Source organism: Diabrotica undecimpunctata, chromosome 6, assembly GCF_040954645.1.
Source record: "Diabrotica undecimpunctata isolate CICGRU chromosome 6, icDiaUnde3, whole genome shotgun sequence".
In the NCBI taxonomy this organism is placed as follows: domain Eukaryota; kingdom Metazoa; phylum Arthropoda; class Insecta; order Coleoptera; family Chrysomelidae; genus Diabrotica; species Diabrotica undecimpunctata.
In genome coordinates this window covers 29,579,632-29,603,939 of record NC_092808.1, presented here as the reverse complement: position 1 = coordinate 29,603,939, position 24,308 = coordinate 29,579,632, and the positions used below count along the sequence as shown (strand labels likewise).

General features: G+C 33.6%; 1 protein-coding gene across 1 annotated transcript in view; it reads left to right on the top strand.

The window, feature by feature from the left end:
* The first annotated feature begins 1,268 nt into the window (after window positions 1–1,268).
* fwd (phosphatidylinositol 4-kinase beta fwd) overlaps window positions 1,269–24,308 on the top strand; it is a 265,938-nt gene continuing 242,898 nt past the window's right edge. Inside the window, exons 1-2 of the mRNA XM_072534539.1 lie at window positions 1,269–1,531; window positions 13,123–13,405. Coding sequence (XP_072390640.1) covers window positions 13,215–13,405 — 191 coding nt within the window. The 5' untranslated portion in view covers window positions 1,269–1,531; window positions 13,123–13,214. The remainder of the gene's footprint in view (window positions 1,532–13,122; window positions 13,406–24,308) is intronic.

Here is a 24,308-nt window from a genome sequence, read left to right as displayed (position 1 = left end):
TTAGTAGTGCAGAACTTTTTAGAGCGGCAGTCAACAGAGTCCGCATAGCCATGGTGATTTCCAACCTTCGATAGAAGATGGAACTTAAAGAAGAAAGAAGAAGACCATCAAAGTTTAACAAGATCATTTTACTGTCACAGGAAGATATTTTCATAGCCCATTACCTCAACATAACCAAAATAATCTATTGGGTGAGTTGATCGATTGGGTGAGTTGTAAAATCATTAGCGTGGAGTTGGTAAAGTGTCACGTTTAGAAGATAGCCATCGAACGTTGTTGTAACTGACCAGTTATAGCGACGATCCAAGATAGAGGATCAAAAGATCCTCTATCGAAAGATCTTCGATAACGTATGGTGCACGTTCACTGATTGAGATAAATTGTGTGGAAATATAACATTGAAAAATAAAATTTACCAAAGATACGCCATAAATTGGGAAATCTGGCCTGGAAGTTCATGCGGAACATGATTGAAGTGATTAAAGCAACACAATTACCGTGTGTTGCTTTAATCCGAAGAGATCCTGATCTCAATGGACTGTTAAATAAAATTGTACCAACTATTTGATGAAAAACTAGCCAGCCGTAAAAGTCTGTACTTCCTATACCTGATTCGGAATTGCTTCTAATAATTAACGCTGATTCCAGCTTAGATACAGACGATTATATGTATAAAACTTTCTAATATGGACAAGATTCGTAAAAAAGTGCAGAAGTATAATAAAATTTAAGTTTTTATAATGAAATTTTAAGTACAGGGTAGAAAACGACTGTGAAGTATATACAAGATGTCTTCGAAAAATAAAAAATTAAACAAGGAGCGTGAAACACGATTCAAGATTCAATCTGGCGATTTGCGATTCTTTATTTTATTAAATCACTTTTTTAATCAGTTACTATATTTTAAGCTTTAGATATATTTTGCTTTATTTTTAAATCATTCCTATACTGAGAGGAACCCAGGATTCTTTTTGATTGTGTCGAATTTTCCACCAATTTCTTCATTTCGATTCTTTACGGTATTATTCCCTCAAACATAAAATTATTTAAATACAATCCTTGACAATATTTTGATTACATTGAAAAAATAGTGATAAGCAGTAGTTTAATTTAGGGATTATTGGTACTTATATTTTATCTTAAGGTCCCACTATTTATTGAATCGATTTATATTTTTATTAAATCTTAGTATTTCTATCTATTTCTCTAAATACGGCATCATCGCATTTTAGTTCAAACCTCACGTTCTCCCCTCTCTAGTTATGTATGTAGCAGTAGCAATGGCGGTGGCGCTCTAGTCGTGGTGATCGTGTCAGTTTGTGTTTGTCGTTCGTTTGGGTGTTGAAAAATATTTAAAATAAAAACAAATAATCAAAATATTAGTGTATAGTGTGTATAACAAAAATTAGTGCAAGCAGTGATATGCGGATTACTTTATTGTGAAACAACAAAAAGGACGTGCGTGTTTATCAAAGTAATATGTGGATTTGACAGATAGATTACAACTTGTAGTCAGTCAACACAGTAGAAAGTAAGTGCATATGTGTGAAATGTGAATAACCAGATAAACCTAAATACCTCAGCAAAAGTTTCTATAGCTTCTTCTACGATTTCTAATCTAATTTTTTAATTATACTTTTTTTCTAATAAGAGTGTGATTGGTTATGTTGGCACACCCTTTAAGAAAACCATAAATACTGACAAACAGTAGCTCTCTGATGTTTCTCACACTCAGCATTTATTTATTTAATTATTATACCACACTTTATGGATATTATCTAGTTAATATCATAATTTTAGCAGAAGGTCATAGGGTTCAGTTGCTCTATAATCACTATCTGCAATATGGGCAGTCAAAAGTACATCTAAACAAAACAAAGATCCAAGTAAAAATATATACCAAAATTGTGGAAACAAGTTGTTCTAATAAAGATTTATATTCATTTTTGTTTACAATATTATCAAATTTTACACTGTCTCAGTGTTTTGTTAGTTTAAATATAAATCTGATACACTTGTGTTCATAACAAAAACCTTCCTTTAAATATGAAATAATAGTACCTATTGTTGGCATTTACAAGGGGTACTTCTTGGTACTGTTAAATCTAGCTTTTATCCTAGCAAGTGATGGTTATAGGATTTAATAAAACTAAAATAAATGTTGCTGAACTGTTGATTTCTTCCTATTCTGTAAGAAGCTTTTATTATCTTACTACTAATATTAATTGTTGTTTTTTTTGTTCTATTCAATGCCTGTGTTTCTTGTCTAACAGTCTTTTGGCTCAAATTATTCTGGTCTGTTTTTATTTTTCCATCTATGGTTTTTAGTTCTGGCTAAATAGGTATCTAGGTTTTGTATGTCCTATCCCCAAAGCTGTAATTCTCACATCATGCATATATCCATTAGTAAATTAAAATAAACATTGGTGAATTAGGACTGCCTCATCCCTCTTGGGGTTGGCACTGTTTTTGTTGTCCTATTTTGTTTGTTGTACCAGGAAATATTTATATAGAATGTACATGATATAAAAGAAACTAAGAACAGAAACATAATTTTAATTACTCAATTGCATGTCTCATATACTTCATAGATTTAAGCAGAGTATAGTTGAATATCAATTTTTGGATTATTAGTTTTTTCCTGTAAGCTTAGTTATCTTTTTGGCATATTTTATAGTATTTTCTAAAAAGTTGTGTTATTTAAATGTTTATTATTTATAAATAGTAGTATTGAGCTGCATTGTAGCGCACCTAGAATTTTCCTGTGGGGGGGTTTGGTTGGGCACCGAAATTTTTTTAGGTAACCTCCATTATTTTGAGTCCTTAAAGTTTGTGAGTAACAGTGTCGGAATAGTGTCCTTGGGGGGGGGGGGTTAACCCCCTAACCCCCCGGGTGCGACACTGGAGCTGCATAAAAATATACTCTAAACAAACAATTATATATCATGAATTCCTTGCGCGTAGGGTTAAATATTCCCTTGATTTTTAAATGCTCTCTTCCATTAAAGGTTCAGTATTATCACTGCTATTTGCATTTTATCCACTGATGTGTTAAATGGTTCCTTTGAACTGCATTTGAACCACCCATACAAATTTCTCAGCTATGACAGTCTTCTTGTGTTTCCAATATGTCTTTTACCACAGCATCAAGTTGCTGTTGGTTATAATTCCATATTTTTACAATTTCAAGACTTTTTAAAAGATTAATTAGTTATGTAAGTTAAAAAAAAAACAATGGTTACATAACACATCTCTGTCTCACTCTTCTTTTTGTTTCTATATTTTCATTCGGACCTGTTGGTTCCGGAGGAATATTCAGGTAATCCTTATTATTTATTTGTCAACGAACAATTGCCCAATTTAAATAAACTATTAAAATATTAAGTATATTAGTAAAATTTTTAAACCCTAATTTACTACATATCAAAAATTTAAAACTAACATAGACAAAAAAGAAAGAAACAAAACATTTTGTATTTGAATTAGTGTTTTGCAAAGGACCTTATCAAATGCCTTTTCCAAATCTATAAAGCACATATAAATGATTTGATTCTTATATAGACATCTTTGTATTAAGTAATACATTTAATTAAAAAAGTCTTTATTGTCATGATCTGCTTTTAAAACTAAATTCTTGTATTAATACATTTAATTAAAAAAGACTTTCTTGTCATGTTCTGCTTTTAAACTAAATTCAATGTTGTAGCTCTATTTTTTGTATTTTTTTAGTGCATATCTTAGTTCTTTCTTAAATATTCATACTGGGCCGTCTGATCCAAAAGATCTTTGTTATCGTGAAATCTGAAGCTTATTGTGATTGCTGTCTATTGTTGTTTCCTACACCCAGTCTAGAATTTTTGTACCCTGTAGAAGATTGTATAGGTCTTTAGCTTGGTGTGTCCCAAATATGCCAGGGTCTCGTCTAGGTTGCCCATACAGTTTTTGCCTTTTACAGTCCAGTGTCTGGCAATCGCATAATACATATTTTACAGTTTCTAGTTCCTTGTCACAGAGTCTGCAGTTAAAGTCTCCATTTTATTCAGAAGTTTTCTTACTGGTGCATGCATGGTCAACATTCCTGTTACTGTTTGTTCCTGCCCTTATGAAGCAGTTTCTTTGTGCTTTTTCTACATGGTCCACCAATAAAGATTTTGTCATGTGTTTGTTTTGGAATTTTCTCCTAATATTGCTCATGACTCTCTGATCCAGTCCTCTACAGCCCCACGAATTGCAGCCTTTGGTACTCTTATAGTTACAACCAGTTCATTTGATTCTTTTTGCAGGTTGATCTGCTTTTTCATCGCCTTTGATGCTCTGATGTCCTAGTACCCAAACAAGCTCAACCTTGTTCTGGTCTCCCAGTTCATTTAGTTCTTTGATGTAGTAACTCACCAGCCTAGACATCACTTCCTGACATGCCAATGCCTTCTTTGCCACGTGACTGTTAGGCAATATATGGACCTGCTTATTTCCAAGAGCTCTCTCATTATCTACTTTTGCACATTACGGTATTGTATAAATCTCCGCTTGAAAAATAATGCAGTTTGTCCCCAAGGCAAAGCTTTCACTTTCAATTCTCGGATTATTGGACTGTCCCCACACTCTCTGTAGTTTTGGATTTATCTGTATGCCAGATCTTACCCTATTTGTTATGGTACTCTTTGTTTCTCCATACATTCCTCTCTGGAATAGGCACCCTACTTAAGATGAATTCTTAAAATTATGTTTTTTGTCATCTGATCTGGTTTCTTATTAAAAATCTCCTTCGTCACAGTCTTTATAACACTCATATGCCCAGTTCCTTCATTGCAAAGTTTCAGTGATTCTTTTATTATCTAAGCTTCCAATCTTGCTTCTCCTTGTATTATTAAATGCAAAGGAAGCAGGCCTAGTAGAGCCTCCATAGCTATTGTTGGAGTAGTATGCATGGCACTAGTTATTCCCATACACACTGACTTTGCTCCTTGCTGAGTTTGTCTTTTGCAGCTATTTGAAGGGTCTTAGTACACCAAATCGTCCTGTTTTAGTACCTTTTTGTTTCCACAGTATGAAAGCTTACCATCATACCTGATCTTTATCACAATGTTCCTCATTGTCATTTTTACCAGGTTTATTAATTATCTCAGTATTTACAGGTTTTCCATCTCTGCATTCAAAATCCAAAATCATAATTTTTAACCACTGTATTTCTTGAGAATGGTACATTTCAAAGAACAATAATTATGCAGGATCTTTTTTGAGCAGAATGACATAAAAACTGTAAAAAAATTTACCCCTTGTACTTATCATTGTTAAGTATTTGTTATCATTTCTAAAGGTGACAATATGTTACCATGAGCATTGTAATTCAGAAATTATGGCTTGTTTAATAATTTATTAATCAACATTCATACATTTACTTAATAACTTTCTGTGGCATTGCATTTTTTATATGTATAAAATAAGTGGAAAACAAATATGTTGCTTTGTGGTTGGGGTATGTATATTGTTTGTATGGAACTGTATTTTGTTTATACAATACTGGCTTATACATTTGCTTTATTAAAAAAGACAATATTAATTATGTTCTAATGGATTGGTTGGATTTATTTTATATAAATGATTAAATTTATTAATAGTTCGTTAAAGCGGAAATTTTGTATGAATAATATTTTTATATTATGACCAATCCTTATTTATTTGATAACACAGAATTTAAACTGATAAATATAATAAAACACTTAATGTATATTTTTTCTTGTTTTGTTTAATATGTTTTTAAAAGTTTGGGTATTTTCATTGAGTGTATCAAAGACACACTTGAAAAGTTTCAAGTTTTTTAATCTTGAAGATAAAACAGTTTCATAGTGGACACTAAAGATAAGACTAAAAAATTGTTAAAGTCCTTTTATCCTATGACGATAGATCAGATAGAAGATTATCTGATAAGATATGATTAGTGGGCCTCAAACAGTGGGGCGTTAATATTTAATTCTGATCACTTGAAAAGTAAAAATATTTCATTTCCTGTATTTTATGTTCAATAATAATATTGGATTTTACTGTTTAAAGCAAATAAAATGAATATATGTATATACAAGGCTTGTTAAAAGAGGTGGGACGGAATATTTCGAATACTTGAAATTATTTGTCGATATAAAATGTTCATCAAGGTCTCTATAAGTCTCTATTTTGCGTAGAGTGATAATTATACGAATGGCTTTGCATGCAGTAAAATTGGAAAAAACTTGCCAAGTTGCTGGTATGTCCAGATTTGAATAAAATACATTCAAGACTTTACTTTCTGCAGACACTGCATTAAATATAACCTTGAAACAAATTAGCACTAAATCACTTCTGAGTTTTCAGCAAAACAAAAGGTTTAAACACGTGTAGTCCATTGAGACTACATTGAGACTACCAAAGCTATTGAGAGTATGCAGTCCAGTAATTAGACTGAAGGTCCTTTATCATTTAACTAAAACACACCACAAAGTCCGAATTGAATTCTGGAAACACTTTTTTGTTACTTCTTTTTAGCAAACGATTTGTCCTATTCACTGTCTGATATTTCACTATCAGAGTCATCACTATCTGAATAATTAGAGGCCGGACCTCATCTATAACTCGCTTGGTTTGAAAAGACTAAATGAGTATGTCTTCTGTATGTTTAATACAGTTTTGCCATTGTTCTGCCTTTATTTGTTCTAGCGATTCTTTTCATAAAATTAAGAACGCTAGCGGCATCTGGCATGGTAGGGCGGAAGTCGGAGAACGTCATGGCCATATTTAAGAACCATTTGGCCATTAACAAATTTCTTTTGAATTTTGTGCTTTCCACACCCTTGAAGTAAATCAACTTTTAAAAATATGTCACTGTGATAAATTTTCTTTTCTGTCAACAACAACTTTATTTCTTCTACTCTTGAGTGGTAGGATATATTATCCAACACTATTATGGATGTTCGCTCCAATTTTTTTAACAAATTTTCTTCAAACCGTTTTTCAAAAATATTTGCATCCATATTCCATGGTAATCACCTGTATTCTTTGTGGACAAAGAAATTAAACTAGCGTCAGGAATAAAACCCTCATCATTTCCAGCATGAAGTATAATGTAGCGTTTACCATTACCGGAACAACTAGAAGAATAACATTTTGTGGTGCCATCTTGCCAGGATGATTTTGACATATTTCCTTTAGCGAAAATCCAAGTTTCATCTAAAAATACAACTTGCCCCTTACTATCAGACGTTTTATTGCTCATGTATTTTCTTAAAAATGTCACCGTTTTGAAACAACATTAGAGAGTTCACACAATACTTGTCTATTATTTGTTTTTTTATATCGAAAACCTAAATGTTTCAGCACTCTCCACAAACTTGTTAAACTAATATCCATGTTAAACTTATATGGTCTTTGGCTTTATATACATATTATATATAATATTTTTAATTGCAAGTTTAATTGACTGGTGCAAATCTAAAGTTTTTGGATGTCGACGATTTCTCTTGCTTACTTTATTTATTTCATCCTCACTCATGTTATTAATTCTTCGGAATGTCAAAGAATATCATTCTTCGGAATGATAACAGGTTAACTATATTGTTAATTGAACTAAATATGCACACCCTGTATGTATAAGAGTGTGAAGTATGTATACATTCCTCTACACTCATTCATTCCTAATTAACACGTGCATAGAATAGCACCACATAAAGGGTATGAAGAACATCAAGACAAATGCAAGTGCACATTTTGCTTTTGGTTGGAACACAACTTGAATAGAATAATTTTGCTGGATGGCAGCTGAAAGGATGATGGGGGAAAGGTAGAAACCGACAGAAAGTTTATTGACAGAAACATCCGCCAGTATATACAGTGTTGGGATAAAGTATGGAACCAAATAAATATCTTTGAAACAAAAAAGACGCAATTCATGAAACTTTGCATGCAAGTACAATGACACATAACGCATCTGATGCCATATTTTTTGTTACTACTTGTGGTTTCAACGGAAATACCCTCAGCCTATTTAATTTAAATGAGACCCTGTATATTTTTGCAGATTTTGCAAAAACTTGTTATTCCTAATTCATACATAAAAAGTTTGATAGAAAAAATTTGTTAAAAACGAGAAATAAATCACTTTGCAGTTAAAGAACAGATAAATGTATTTACTAGGACCAATGACAATAATAATTTTATAAAATCACATCAAATGTTAAAATGCTCTCAAAAGTTCACATCCTTAAAATGTGTAAGCCTATTAATTTATTTACTAATGTCTGTAAAGTTAGTATATCCATTTTATCGGGCCGAATTCAGACCAACACTATAATTTATTGCTAATTTATTATGGAAAGAAAAAATTTATTGCTGTAGCCGTTTCCGAGAAACAGTGGATATGCTAACTTTATAGTAAAGCAAAGCATAGCCATAGAGCTATATCTCGGGAAGGAAAATAGGTACAGGGCTCATCTTTTCGGCATATTTTATTGCTAATTAATTGCTGTTAATTGGTATATTAATCAATCCCCAAAAGCTACTCCATCATCCCTTAGCTCAAAACGGACCGCAAGGAATTGATTGATGTCCGAGAAACAGGACATCAATTTGGAGGTATTTGATTGCTAATTAATTGCTATTGATTGGTACATTGACCAATCCCCAAAAACTGCCCCATCATCCCTTAGTGCAAAACTTATCCCCGGAAAAATCGATAAATCGGCCAAAAACTTTGAAAAAAAACAACGAACCGCTAGGAATTAATTGCTTATTTTTTGTTGTTTACACCAAGAAACAATTTATTGCTGCAACCGTTTCCAAGAAACAATGGTTAAGCTGACTTTACGATAAAGCTAGCGTAACTAATACTCGGCAATGAAAAAGGCTACATAGCCATTCTTGGCGGCATATTTTATTTGATTTTGCCGAGGAAATGCTAAAGATTGGCTAGGTGACGAGTAAACAAGCTGGGCGCTAGCATACCATGGATCATGGTTCAGTATGCTAGTGCAGAAAGGCACTGAACTACACAAAAGAGTTTCGCGCTACTGTGACTGCAGCCTAATATATCATCCAAGGTTTGACAAGACATGGATTAGCTGCGTTGAATGCTGTCGTGAGAAACATACTGATTGGTGGGAGAAATGTATAAAAATATTAAACAAAATACAGCGTGCGGATTTATTTATAAATTTCTTAAAATCTATACCCGCGGTGCGGGGTTATTTGTCAAGTCCAGACATGATCAAGTTGTGGCGAGCCATAGCAACCCTAATTTGCAACCATTCTTTCTCAGACAACCTTATATAATATTAAAAAAAAATTGCTTTAATTTGATATAAAAAACATGCATATACGGTATGAGCAGCGTATTTTATTTAAAAAATAAATGAACGAAATAAAATTTTTGTTCAAAAATTAATTATTATTACTTAATTAAATTTTTGACTGGCAACTGTATGTAAAAATGTGAGTTTGATTAACGTTATGAACGTAGTGATCTTGCAGTGGAATATTAGACTATAGTAATTGGTGAATTATGATTCATATAAATAAATTTAGTGTAATAGGTCTAAGCCCGAAATGATCCTTATCGGGCATTCAAAAAATATATGATGTAGGTTTACTATGAGGCCACATTCACAGTAAGGGTTGTCTGCAAAAATTCAGTCTGAACAGATAATTGACATTTGATTTGTTAAACAATGACCGGTTCGTATTCTTGTAATAGTTGTAATGTGTCTCCCTTTACCTATATGGACAGTTTTGAAACCATTCTTTATTATGGAAAATATTTTGTACTCTGTAATATTGATATATTTTTTTACTAATTAAAGTTTTCCAAGTGTTTTTAACTTCATTTTTAATTGTGGGTAACATATCCTGGGAATCTGGGAATCTAATTTCATATATAAAGGAACGTTAAGATATCTCCCGATTTTGGCCAGAGTGTCACCTTGTAGGTTGCCCGGTATATCGGAATGCCCCTTTATCCATGCTATAAGTAATTTAAACCCATTTCTTATTAATTTTAGAAATTGCATTAAGAGAATCGGAGAAGATAATAATTTTTTGATGTCTATTAAGTAATGGACAAATTAAATGCTTAATATATAGCCATGTTTTCTGCTTTGTACATGCACAGTTCATCAGGTGTGGATAAAAATTTGTAATTGATACTAGGAATATAAATGGCAAAACCTCCTTTGTTACAATTTTTTGAGGCGTTCGTATAAATATAAATGAAAGTAAAATCATTAATATATTTTTCAGCACATAATAAATATTTTTCTCTAATCAAGTACTTATACATTCTTTATTATTTTATAATTAATTTTTTTTAATTAACCAATGTATCAAAATCCACCTGATAAAATGGAAAATTATTACCTTTGTAAATATATTTTGTTAAAATAAGGAAAAATGTATTCCAGTGTTGAAACTAAGTTATGTTATCTTCATTATAAAAATTAGGTTTGATTATAAGTTTTTTCCGTAAGTTAAAAAGGGATAAAATCAAAGGATGGTTTTTGATATTAACGATCTTACTTAAAAATTTAGTGGCTAATAATAAACTTCTATGTTTGAAATCATATTGCGCCAATTCTGCTAGTAGAGCTAAGTGAAGGGTAGATTTCTTACAATCTAAGAATAATCTTTCAATAAATACTGTGTTAAGCTTATTAATATATTTCTGAGTTATAAGACTAACGGCCGGTTTCCGAAACGTTATTCAAATTTCCAATCATGTAATCCAGTATCAAATTTGATCAATTGTTAACAAGCGACAGGTTTCCGAAACGAAAATTATGGTAAAATTACGTGATCACCGATTATAGATTATTTGACACACGATTTTACATGGAAACAGTAGAATCGATTGTAATCGTTTATTATTTCTGTACGAATTGTTCTTTATCTTGCTTTAAATTAAGAAAGTAATGTTGCTGTTTCACTTTACCATCATTCCTGTTTATGTGTAATCTGCATTCTGAAAATCAACAAACAAACATAACCTAACTAACTAATAATTTTGTGTCGTTCGTTAATGTTTACCAATTTGTCATTTATCATCTTTTATTCTTAAAATGAACCTTTGTAACAATATTTTTGGGTTCTTTCTAAACAACAGTATATATATATTTAGGGATTCTACAGTATTCACTGCCTTCCCTCGCTCAACCGTTTCCATCTCTCTCTGTTGTTCCATTCTCCATCGTTTAGTCCTCTCTTACTCATGGCGTCGTCTACTTCGTTCCTCCAGGATTTTCGGGGTCGTCCTCTTTTCCTCCTTCCTATGGGGCTCCATTCGGTTATTCTCTTTATCCATCTGCTGTCGCTAGTTCTTCTTACATGTCCATACCACTTTAGTCTTTTTTGTTCTATATATGTTAGTATGTCTGTTTCTATTGATGTTCTTTGCTTTATTTCGTCATTACTTCTCCTATCCATTCTTGTTACTCTGCAGCATCTTCGCAGGCATTCCATCTCTGTTGCTACTATCTTACTGCTGGTTTTCTTGTTTATGATCCAATTTTCAGCCCCATATGTCATAATACTTCGCACTAATGTTTTATAAATCTGCGTTTTTGTCTTCATATTTAGGTGTCTATCCCACCATACTGAGTTAAGTTGTCGGATTGCTGTTCTTGTTTGTCCTAATCTTTGTGTAATTTCTTCCTCTGTTGTTGCCTTTTTCGTGATTATAAACCCCAGGTATTTGAATTTATCCTTTCCTTTGATTGTTACGTTGTCATCAATCTGTAGATCTTCTATGTCTTCTTCACTTGTAGATAGGTACTCTGTTTTCGCGAGGTTAATATCTAGGCCAGCCTAAACAACAGCTTTTTATAAAACATCTTAGGTTTATGTATCTTACAACGTAACCAAAGATTTTATTTTATTTACTTACAGCCATTGGTACATAACCAAAGATTATAAGATTAATCGTCCAAAAATGTCAGATTACCTGACAAGCTAGTATGACAGAAGTTTGACATAGATAAAACGATAAGTAGCGTTTCGGAAACCCAAAATACTTCTGACAGGCTGTTAATCATCGATTATTTGCTTGTTAGATTAGTTAATGTGTGTTATGTGATTGAAGTTTGATCGATGTTTCTGCAACTCAAAATGCATTTAATCGACTGTTAACAGTAGATTACCTAATTTTGGTAATGATCAGCCTTTCGGAAACCGGTTGATATATCAGAAGAAACCATAGTCTGTGAGATCTTATTAAAGTTTATTTCAGCTATTTATAAGGTGTGGTAGGCATTTTTGTTATGTTTCTGGCAATGACACTGTCAAAATATTTCTAAGCTGAGTGAACCGCCTATACTGTTTGTTGATGATATACTTACTGTTTATAAATGAAACAAATTGCATATTTATGAGACTTCCATGACCATTTAAACTTCTGTTCTGAAGTTATCTTTATTTTAATATTAATTAATTGTGAATTGGTAGAGGAAGTTACCAAGCTGTTAACTTTGAACTATAGCACAGAATAATAAACAATCAGAATGCCCACTCTGCTTGAAAAAATAAGTACGCGCAGACGGAATCAGCCATGTTTTAAACGGAACCAGTGCTGTTCAGTGACATTTTATCTGTTGTGCATAGAAAAATTAACCCAGTTTAATTTATTTACGGCAACTATAGACATAATATGCACTATTTTATTCGTACTTTTAGTTGAAGAATACATTAAATTATTTCAAATGTACTAAATTATTAATCTCTAAAAATTTAAATTACAGTTCTGTCGTAGCTTGTCACAAATTTCTCAATTCGAGTCTATGTTTCCCTCTAAAATATGACGATCGCGTGCTGATAAACTTCAAAGGCGGCATCTCAGAGTGGGCATTCCGATTGTTATTTATTCTGTGACTATAGTGAGATCGGGTTTGTTTTGCTTATAACCTATATATCTTAAAAATAATGACAACATTTCGACGCCAGTGTAGCCTACGTTTTATGGAACGTCATTCTGTCACATTACTTACTTAGTTGTCAGTTTTTTTTTAATTTAAGCTTAGAGTTATTGTTCTCTTCTATAGTTTCTAAAATTCCCATGACATACAAAAAATTCGCATATATAAAATTATTAAGTCGAATTTTTGTTCTTTCCAGCTCAAAAACATTTCAACGTACCCAACAAACCATCAATGTGCGTGCAACAAAAGACCCTTCGTTAAAATGAGGAGGTAGAGATAGAGGTAACGATGAATGGAGTGTCTCCCGCCGGAGGGCTGGTGCAACAGCAGCAGCAGCCCAATGTAACGACGCATTTAAAACGCCAGAAATTGACCAGCTGTAGGGATAGTGTACCGTCGGTTCATGGCAGGCCTAACAGTTCGCTCAACATCAAAACGAGATTGAGCAACCATCAGAGAAATTTGAGCCTCGACTTTAGGTAAGTTTGTACAATATTTCTTATTTTATACTTACTTAGTAGTAAGGAATTTCACTATAAAAATTGAATAGTTTTGTAACAAAACTTTTGATGATGATCTCAAAGTTCGACTGATAAAATAGTACTAGTAGATTGGTTAAAACGTATTCTTGCAAGTCGAAATCTTTCTGTATTCTTATCGTCCACGACAACTCTTTCTGATATATTTATCTATTAGGTACTTACCTACTTCTAGTTTTCTTTAGACCTTCCTTTCTTTCCTTTATCATGAGCTTTTCAATGAAGTTACTTATATGTTTTCGTAAGAGGTATGCACTGTCGAAGACAAGTAAAAATACGGTTTTAACTGATAATGTATTTTACATTCATTTAGAGAAATATACAAGAAAATTATTAAATTTTATTGTTTCTACGACGGTGGATTGATATAAAACTAGTCTTTGATAGAAAAAACAAGTTTTTTAGAATTAAATCGATTTATTTCTCAACATAAGTCCCCTTTTAGCTCGATACACTTAGTAAAACGATGTTCCAATTTTTTTATCCCATCCAAATAGTACTTTTGCTCGAGCTCTTCAAAATAGGCCGAAGTTTCAGCGAAGACTTCACATTTGTTGCGAAACGGCGTCCTCCGAGCCATTTTTTTAGGTTTGGAAACAGGAAAAAATCGCTGGCGGCAAGATCTGGGGAATACGGTGGGTGTTCAACCAATTCATAGCCCAATTCGTGTAATTTTGCCATGGCGACGGCCGATCGGTGAGCCGGTGCATTGTCTTGGTGAAAGAGCATTTTTTGCGTTCCAAACCGGGGCGTTTTCGACGCAATTCGGCATCGAATCGATCCAATAATGTTGCGTAGTACTCACCATTGATTGTTTTTCCTTTTTCCAAGTAGTCGATGTGGTTGATGCCCTTCGCATCCCAGAAAACAGTCGCCATCACTTTGCCGGCCGAATGTGCACTCTTTGCCTTCTTCGGCGGCCCTTCGCCGCGTTTGCGCCACTGTTTGGACTGTTCTTTGGTTTCCGGTGTGTAATAATGCACCCAGGTTTCATCAATGGTGATAAATCGGCGAAAAAAATCCTTCGGATCGCGCCGTATCATCGCCAAAAGCGTCTTCGAAGTGGTCACACGTTTTTGCATTTGATCGATTCTCAGCAAACGCGGCACCCATCGCGCGGATAGCTTTTTCATGTCCAAATGATGGTGAATGATGTTGTGTACGTGTTCGTAGGAAATGTTTAGGACCTCTATTAACTCACGGAGCTTAATTCGACGATCTGCCATAATCATGTCATGGACTTTGTTGATCATTTCCGGCGTGGTGACTTCATTTGGCCTCCCGGGACGCTCATCATCAAAAACACTCATACAACCACGAACAAATTCAGCTTTCCAAAATTTTACTGTTGCTAACGAAGATGCAACCTCACCATAAACTTCGTCCAGGTCGGCTTTGATTTGCACATTCGTTTTACCCTGTTTGTGGAGGAACTTAATCACCGAACGATACTCGACTTTTTTCATTTCTCCGAAAACACAAAATTTGCTTGCTTCTGACGGCTGTAAAAACCAAACTAATTGTTTTTAAAACTTAAAATTTTGACAGACGTCATGTCATGAATGGCAATATCAACACCATCGAGTTAGAATCTATGGAGAAGCTATGAGCATATTAACGTGTGTATTAAAAACAGCGTAGGTAGGCGTGGCTAACTGTGAAACCAATATGGCGGTGGGATCATGGCCGGACTCAATAATATTAAAACTACTATAAAAATATGAGTAGTTATTCAGAAGATTTAATCATAATCTACAAAGTACAATACATTTTTAATAAACTATGATTTATTTATCCCGCGGTAAACACAAAAAACACGATATATTATACATAAAGATAAATTAATACAGTCAAATACTATTAATTTATTCTCTGAAGTACGGGCCATTACTTTGTTTACATATTTGTATACTAACCTGTAGAACGTTATTTCCGAAGATTTTTTATTCCCGATGATCAACACCGAAACCAATTCGGTATCAAGTAGCGCCATCTATCACAGGCTAGTTTAAATCAATCTATCCTCGTAAATTGTATTGGTAACACAAACATCCAAAACAGTCAAAATTGTTATTACTTAATGAGAAAATGAAAACGTTTTGCCTTACAGTGTAATTAAGAATTAGATCCAGACTTAGTATCACTGTTGTCGGTATCTTCATTTGGATTATAAAGGATGACTGGGTTACCTGGTATTACTAAGACTGCTGCAAAACTCCGAACTCGTAACAACATCCTGCAAAAGCTCTGCGGCACTACATGGGGCTCCTCAGCACCCACACTTAGATCGACAGCATTAGGACTGGTATACCCCGTAGCGGAATACTGTGCACCAGTATGGATAAACAGTCCACATACTCACCGTGTTGATGTCCAACTCAACCAAGCCATGCGAACTATATCGGGCACAATCAAGGCCACTCTTACAAGGCCAACCCACTTACTGGTTACCAGCTTTGAGTCATATAGCTCCACCACCCATCCGCCGGGAACATGCCCTTGTCAGAGAATTTACAAAAATCAATACTGATCCTGAGCTCCGCTCCCATGTAGGAACTTCCGCCAGAGACATAAATAGACTCCGTTCAAGACATCCGCCTCTAAAAACAGCAAAAATCTAGTAGATCAAAACTTTAATGTAACTGAACGGTGGAGAGAACAATGGGAGAATAACGCTGCACCAGCTAACTGGAACATGCCATGTATTACAAGCAAACCTGAGGGCTTCAACCAACCGAGACGAATTTGGACCACACTCAATAGAATAAGGACGAACTGTGGCAGATGTTCCGACTTACTGTTTAGATGGGGAAAAATACAATCACCAAATTGCGACTGCGGCGCCAGGTTGGGACAGGTTGAAATACGTATAAGCGGCTTGCCGCTGCCCTGCGTCGCAATAAAAATCTAATACCGTCATTATTGTTTAATCAAAGAGTATAATTTAGGAGGCTGAGAAATTCCGATGTCAAAATACAACTTGAGATAAAATTAAAATCATTAAGCAAATAGGGTAAAACGAACAAACAATTTATAAAATTTTAAATCAAAAACTTCTGCCCGATTAGATATACAGACAAGATATCAACAAAAATAGCCAAACACATAAAAAAGAAAGGAATAACACCAGCTATTACAAACAAACAACAACTTAGTCAAATATATTAAAAACAACATGAACCAAAATAAAAAGCACTTACACAGTTGTGTATACAAACTTAAATGTGGTGACTGCTCAAAAACTTACATCGGTCAAACTGGTACAACTTTTAACAAACGTATAGCAGAACATAAAAGAGCTTTCTACTTTTTAACCTTGTTTTATAATATTTATCCCTGATTTATGTAGAATTTGTGCCAAAATCTGAAAACCAAACATTACACACTTATATTCTCACAATACTCCAAAACTCAAATTGCATCACCTTGTATATATTAAAGAATTAATTTAAAAACCAATTTTGTTTACTGTTGTTACAAATTGCACTATTTGATAAGCATTACAAGCAGAAAGTCGTCTGCTGTACTATCTAAGCACCCAACCATCAGTAACTGTCAATTAAAAGTAAAACTACAAAGAATTGTATAAAAACGTTACGAATAGTAGGTCACGAAGAACATCCATCTTACCTTATTTCATTGGACTTTAAATATAATGGAATCACACTACTGTAACTCGTAATTGAGAAATAGGTAGATAGTGATTATTCCACTTAAGTGATTTGGATTAATTGCTTTGATTATTGTTATTAACCTGGTAAAGTTACGAATGAAATGAAAGTTGATAATCTCCAGCAAAATGGGATGCTAATGAATCAATTGTTGATTAGAAAACAGCAGATGTTTTTTGTAATTTCAATTAGTGATAATACGCAAAAATTCCCTTATCGCTATAATTCAATAGCCGATGCGTGAGATGCAAATATCCATAAAAATAGAAACATTGGGGACATCTAACAGTTCCTATCGAAAATTTTAATATATGTATTATGATAATGAACTTTTTTGATATATAAAAAGTTTCTGTGTCTGGGAATAATAATCCTCAACTAAATAGTATTCTGTTGAGAATATGGAATCACATCAGTTCAGAAATTTATTTAAATTATTCTAAAAGTAATAACTATTCCAGAAAATTCAATAATGGCATTTAATAATGTATCGAATTTGTTTTGGCAGATTATTGTGTTTATTATGATTGCTGTAATGTTAAAAATCGATCCAGTGATCGCATGGCAACAGCTGCAATCCTATAAAGTAGAAAGAAATACGAAAAAAATAAAAACTTAAATTTCAGTTTCCTGCATTTATTTAATCTCTTGCAACTCAAGATTTCCTGCATAATAGCATCAGAAATAAATTACCTGTCGATTTCAGCAACCAATCACATAATGTTTAGTTAAAGTATATTTACTAAAGTAGTTTAGATGATAGGTTAGGTATCCAGTTTTTTAGACCAGTTTTTAAATTTGTAGATTTCAAAGGGTTGTTTGTCTTACAGTCCTTTACATACAACCTGAAAGATCTTTTATGTATATTCTATATCTATGCGCAAGGAACCTTCAGCATGCGGCGAAATAACCACATCTTAAAGCATTCCAGTTTTAGCATTGTACTAATTTGCAATTCTCATGCTTCCGTGCCAACAAAGGTAAAGGCACCAATGGTGAACACTATAAGGAAGATGCAACATTCATTCTTAAGAAGTAAAATACTTTATTGTAACTAAAAATTAATAACTTTTTATACTAGTACAGTACAGTGGGTTATACAAAATAATATTTTACAAAAACCCCCATAATCCACAAAAATGAAATTAAAATGTATCTAAGTAACCAAAAGATGACACCTTAAAATCAAATCACCATTAGTTGACACTTATCTATTAATACTAATAGTTAACATATGTTGAAAGTTCGTAAGCAAATATTAAATGTTCTTTAAATTGAAAGCAAAATCAGTAGTTAACCCTAACTACGGGAGAAGAAATAATCGAACGCAGATTCGCCCAGATAGTTGAAGATAATATGATAACCATATTATTCGCCCAGATAATTGAAGGTAATTGAGTATGATAACTTACAGTAAATCTTGATGACTGCTACACTGCACTGAAGTTAATATACTTTACTATAATACTTTACTTGTATCAAGCACTGAAGTTAATTAAAATTAAAAGGTACTTTATAACTATATTTAATCTAATATAGTATTAGATTTAGAAACTCAAACTAATAAGTGTATACACACTAAAAAAATGCACAGAGAAGGTAACACAGAGGCGGTAATATGAGCGAGCGACTGTCCGCAAAGACTGCCCTCTCAGAAGTGGTGTTCCTTCTCTAAAAATTTACGAAACTACCCCAAAAGGTGGGATATCTCCCACTCAAAAATGATAGGACAGTATCCATTTCTGAGAAGGTAAAGTTCTAACGACTCTCGGAAAGTTCGAGGTAAATCGGTACTAGTAACTTGGAACGTAACGAAAATAAAATCTCCGGAATTAGGTTTTTACAGAAAAATTACTATAGACGTGCTTTCGATGATATTTAACAAATCTATCTAAAAGAAATCGCCTGAAACCGGAAAGAATTAACCGAGGATTAACGAGGATAATACGTCGGACCTTCCGTCTTTTGAGATAGTCGGTAAATTCCAATAAAATTTCCTAATGGTCAACACGACCAAACGCGTATATATTATTTGCAAATACGACCATGGGCTATCAGCCACGGAGGTAAAGGGATGAAAAATTAATTAACACTTTAATTATAAAAAAAATGTTACAAAATCCTAAATTAATTTTTATGACTCTTTTTATTTACTATTATTTACTGTAGTGTACTGTATTTATTGCTTTGTAGTGGATGTAGTGAGTTTTGTTTTTCTGCCAATACTGTTTGTTCAAATTGTTTTAAATCCCATGTTTCCTTTAATTAAAGTAAAAAATATGAAACAAAATATCATATTGTTTGTTTTATTGTAAAAAAATACTTTTTTTATCTTATGCAGCACATATACACATCCGGGAAAACATTCCAGTCCATTTAATCACCCGTAAAAGTAATTAAACATTTTTCATAAATTTGTATGAAACTGTTTCCACCCTAATAATTTCGTTATATTTTTTGGCAGACTACGAAAACAATATTTGGCACAATACTTTGTTTCGTGTTGGAAATAGTCGGTATCTTTAATCTGTGCAAAACTCGTAATTTACAATTACAACTGCCTTTTTCAAGTGTTTTTGGCACCCAAATTTAAACTTATTTGAAATTTGCCTCGTGCTCTAGTTTTTTCAGAAGCACGTAAAAGAGATTATGAAAATTATAACCGAATACAAAATATCAACTTTTAAAATATTACTTTTGATGATTGTTGTTATTTCAAAGCAGTTTATTTTGGGACAGTGTAATTCATCGATATGTTTTGTCGATAAGACTAGTAAAAGTTTTCCTTTTTTTTCTTGTCTTATTTCCTAAGAAAGAAAATTTATTAATAATTTTGAATTTTGATTAAATTGCTTCCCCGTTCTTTTGTGAAGTCTTCGGACCACTTATATTTTCGTCAAATCTTTTTTTGACGTATATTTTTTCGTGTTTCCTTGTTTTAATGCTGTGAACTGAAGACTATCTCTTCGTATTTCTGAAGATGGTCACAAGTAAATCAAAGAACTGTGTTCTTAATAATTTTTGTTGGTCCAGAGGTATTTTGCATCGTTCTAATCCACATTTAAATGTCACGTAGAAGGCTGTTCCATAAACTGTTGAATATTTATTGCAGTAGAACCTCGTTAAGTCAAGTATTTATCCGAATTTAACTATTAGTCAAGATTGGTGGGATAGGGAGAAGATATGCCACGAAATATGGTAGCTTTATATCATAAAAGAAGAACTAAATGACTCAATAACTAAAGATCATAAGATCCAATCAAGATTGTTGTTAAGCTTGTCAAATAGACAACCGCGACAACAACACTCTATAGATGATATAGAACACGTTAACAGATCTTCGTGCTTAGGAAAGGATATGGTTGCAACTAATGAAGAAGAACCTGAAATTAATAGACGCCTTATCTCCAATCTCCCATACCGCCTGTTTTAACATCATGTCAACATTGTTAAAAGCTTTTTGATAATCTATGAAGCAAATAAAGACATCTCTCCCCTAGTCATAGAATATCTGCACCAATAACCTGCATGCAAAAAAGTGCCACTTGTGTTCCTAAACCGTTTGTTCCAGAAATGAACATATTGTTTTAAAATATAAAATAAAAATGTAATTCTTTAGACTTTTCTTAGTGTAGAATAACTAATAGTCACTTCATCAAGTTTGTTCGCGACACCCGACTCATTGGCGCCTCACCCTCTTAAATATTTTTTCACACCTAAATAAAATAGGAGTAATCTTCACGCATGAAGTAGTGTTTTATCAGTTCATTCTCACACCTCGCCCTTGAGGCATTGAATTTTTAAACACTCTCAATTCACGTATTAAATATTTCTCTCCGCCGAAATTCGAGCATTTTTCTCATACATACGGTTTTCTCTTTTACGAGTTATTGTTATCGAATGCCATAGTCTGTGGACTAGTGCGCATTTCGATGCGCATCGCCCCGCCTCGAATTTTCCCATTGGCTCTTGACCTGGAAATCCCTATTTATCGCTCGAACGGCACATATAAATATTGGCGATTTTCAGGTCAGCCAGGTCAGTTCCTCACGGGCTCTCCAAGAGCTTAGTGCTCTCGGGGCTCTGCTTCCTGCATTTATTTTCCATACTCTGTGGCTGAGAATTGTTTCAACTTAACTTGGTGTTTTTATTTCGACGAAGAAATTATCATGTAAGAAATATCTTGCCTTTTTAAGGCAAGACACCGAAGATAAATATTTTCCAAGTCCATAACCCGAAAATGGACTTAAGTAGAGGAGCTCTCGACAGTATATTCGAAGCCCTCTACAGAGCACCCGGAGATAACAGAAGGTGGTTAGACCCCTATTTGTTCCCCCGAGGTGACATTATAAAGAAAGAATTTTTTGATATTGTATAGTACGCTATGGCCGTGTTGGGCCTCTCTACTCTAAAAAGATTTAATTATAAATCGATAAACTCAAAAGTGATTTTATTTCTCTGGAGCTATATTTGCTCATATTAAGAATCCTTATCCTTCAACGGTCACTGAAGAACCAAACCTATGGAGATACATCCATTCACAAGTCCTTTGAAGTAAGGCTTGGAATCCAAAGATTTCCAACCCTCGAATGTAGGTAGCCAGTTACAAGGCTCCCCCTCACCGTTTTTGAAACCCAACTGGGAACCTGCCGTTCTCTCTCCACACTTGTTATACCTAAATCTGCTTATGAATAACTTTTAAGAACGCTTTGAGTAGGTAAATGTAGAACGTGACCAAGCTGAAGCGGATTAGGCGATGACCTTCTCAGCAACTATTGTGCTTATTTTGAGTTGCATCGAAAGTTGACTTCAGCCAGTCTGATGGTATTTTTACACTATTTTATATGTTATTGAAGAGGGTTCTTGAACTATTTCCGCGTTGATCTGAACTGATCTATTGATGCAAATAAATTAATCACTTTGTAGGCATGCTGCTTTTTCCTGAACATTTTTAAGGATGGTGCAAGTGATGACATCAAATAGTATTAGTGACATTATAAAAACAGCTTCTACATCCTGACTTTTGCGATTATGTTTTTCATTGGCGATATATTTAACCAACTTTTGTTAGTCTCATTTTTTCATATATTGTTAAGATGTACAATGTGTTTTTACTTGCTTCAGTTTCGTTCTTGTAACGTCTTCTTCTTCTTCTAATGGCGCTACAACCCTTTGTGAGTCTTGGCCTGCTTAACAATGTTCTTCCATTCTGCCCTGTCGGATACTTTCCTTCGCCACTGCCTGATGTTCATGGTTTTAAGATCCCTCTCTACGTCGTCTATCCATCTTTTACGGGGCCTTCCTCTTGTTCTGTTTCCTTGGGGCTTCCATCTCTGGACTACTTTTACAGCTCGATTATCTGGCATTCTTTCTAGGTGACCAAGCCAGTTTAGTCTTTGTGATTTTACAAATCTGACAATATCTGCGCTCTGCATTAGTTCATCCAGCTCGTGGTTCATTTTAATTCTCCACGAACTATGGCTGCATTGGGTTGGTCCAAATATCTTCCTTATTATTTTGCGCTCAAATATTCTCAGTTGATTTTCATCAGTGGTTGAGAGGGTCCACGTTTCACATCCATATGTGACCACTGGTCTAATTACTGTTTTGTAGATTCTCAGCTTAGACTCACTTCTAAGTTCTTCTAGTTCTTGTAACGTGTTATCCTAATTTTACGAATATTTTTGTTGTGTTTATTATAACATATCGTATATCTCAGTATTAATTTTTAATCCTACAATGCAATTCATTTTATTTTATACATAATAAAACAAAGGCTGGCCTAGATATTAACTTCGCGAAAACAGAGTACCTATCTACAAGTGAAGAAGACATAGAAGATCTACAGATTGATGACAACGTAACAATCAAAGGAAAGGATAAATTCAAATACCTGGGGTTTATAAACACGAAAAAGGCAACAACAGAGGAAGAAATTACACAAAGATTAGGACAAACAAGAACAGCAATCCGACAACTTAACTCAGTATGGTGGGATAGACACCTAAATATGAAGACAAAAACGCAGATTTATAAAACATTAGTGCGAAGTATTATGACATATGGGGCTGAAAATTGGATCATAAACAAGAAAAACAGCAGTAAGATAGTAGCAACAGAGATGGAATGCCTGCGAAGATGCTGCAGAGTAACAAGAATGGATAGGAGAAGTAATGACGAAATAAAGCAAAGAACATCAATAGAAACAGACATACTAACATATATAGAACAAAAAAGATTAAAGTGGTATGGACATGTAAGAAGAACTAGCGACAGCAGATGGATAAAGAGAATAACCGAATGGAGCCCCATAGGAAGGAGGAAAAGAGGACGACCCCGAAAATCCTGGAGGAAAGAAGTAGACGATGCCATGAATAAGAGGCCTAAACGATGGAGAATGGAACAACAGAGAGAGATGGAAACGGTTGAGCGAGGGAAGGCAGTGAATACTGTAGAATCCCTAAATATATATAAAACAAACTTACAGAGAAATAGTGTATAATTTTCTCTATACACATTTGTTAATACTCAGAGCTACGAGTTTTGTATTCTTCTATTTAAAGAGTTGATATTTATTTATATATAGCATGTAAATAAACGTGGTTTGTTTTTTTGGTTTATTTTGTAAAGCCAGTAGTCTTTATACAATTATACGTTTCACAATTCATAAAGTAGTAATTATTCACCCACTACAAACTTCCATTTCCTGTTTGGACATGAATAATAGAAGATTGTGGCGAGTTTTGATTTATAGCAGTTTCCTTTATTCGGAATAATATAAATAGGTCCGTTTTTTCAACGTTAAAACGGTATCATTTTTGTGAAAAAAGACGTTGGCATTTTAGTAATGGTATATTGTTGTCAGAAAAATGTTAAATCGGCACTAAAAGCACTTAAATTTCCTTTGACATGCTTTTATCTTGCACAGCAACACAAATAACTTTATCTATCTATGATCTATATTGCAAAACACTGTTTTAAATGATTCAAGCACTTAAAATACCAGAAGAAATTTTTACCAACATTACGAGAAATGTATGTTCTACAATTTGACATTATATTTTAAAGTTATATGCAGCTTGGATATACAATACATAAGTTATGTATCCCGACGTCATTTTTCTGAGTCTAAAGCTGTATCTCCGGTTGACCTAGTTGTAAATGCTACCATG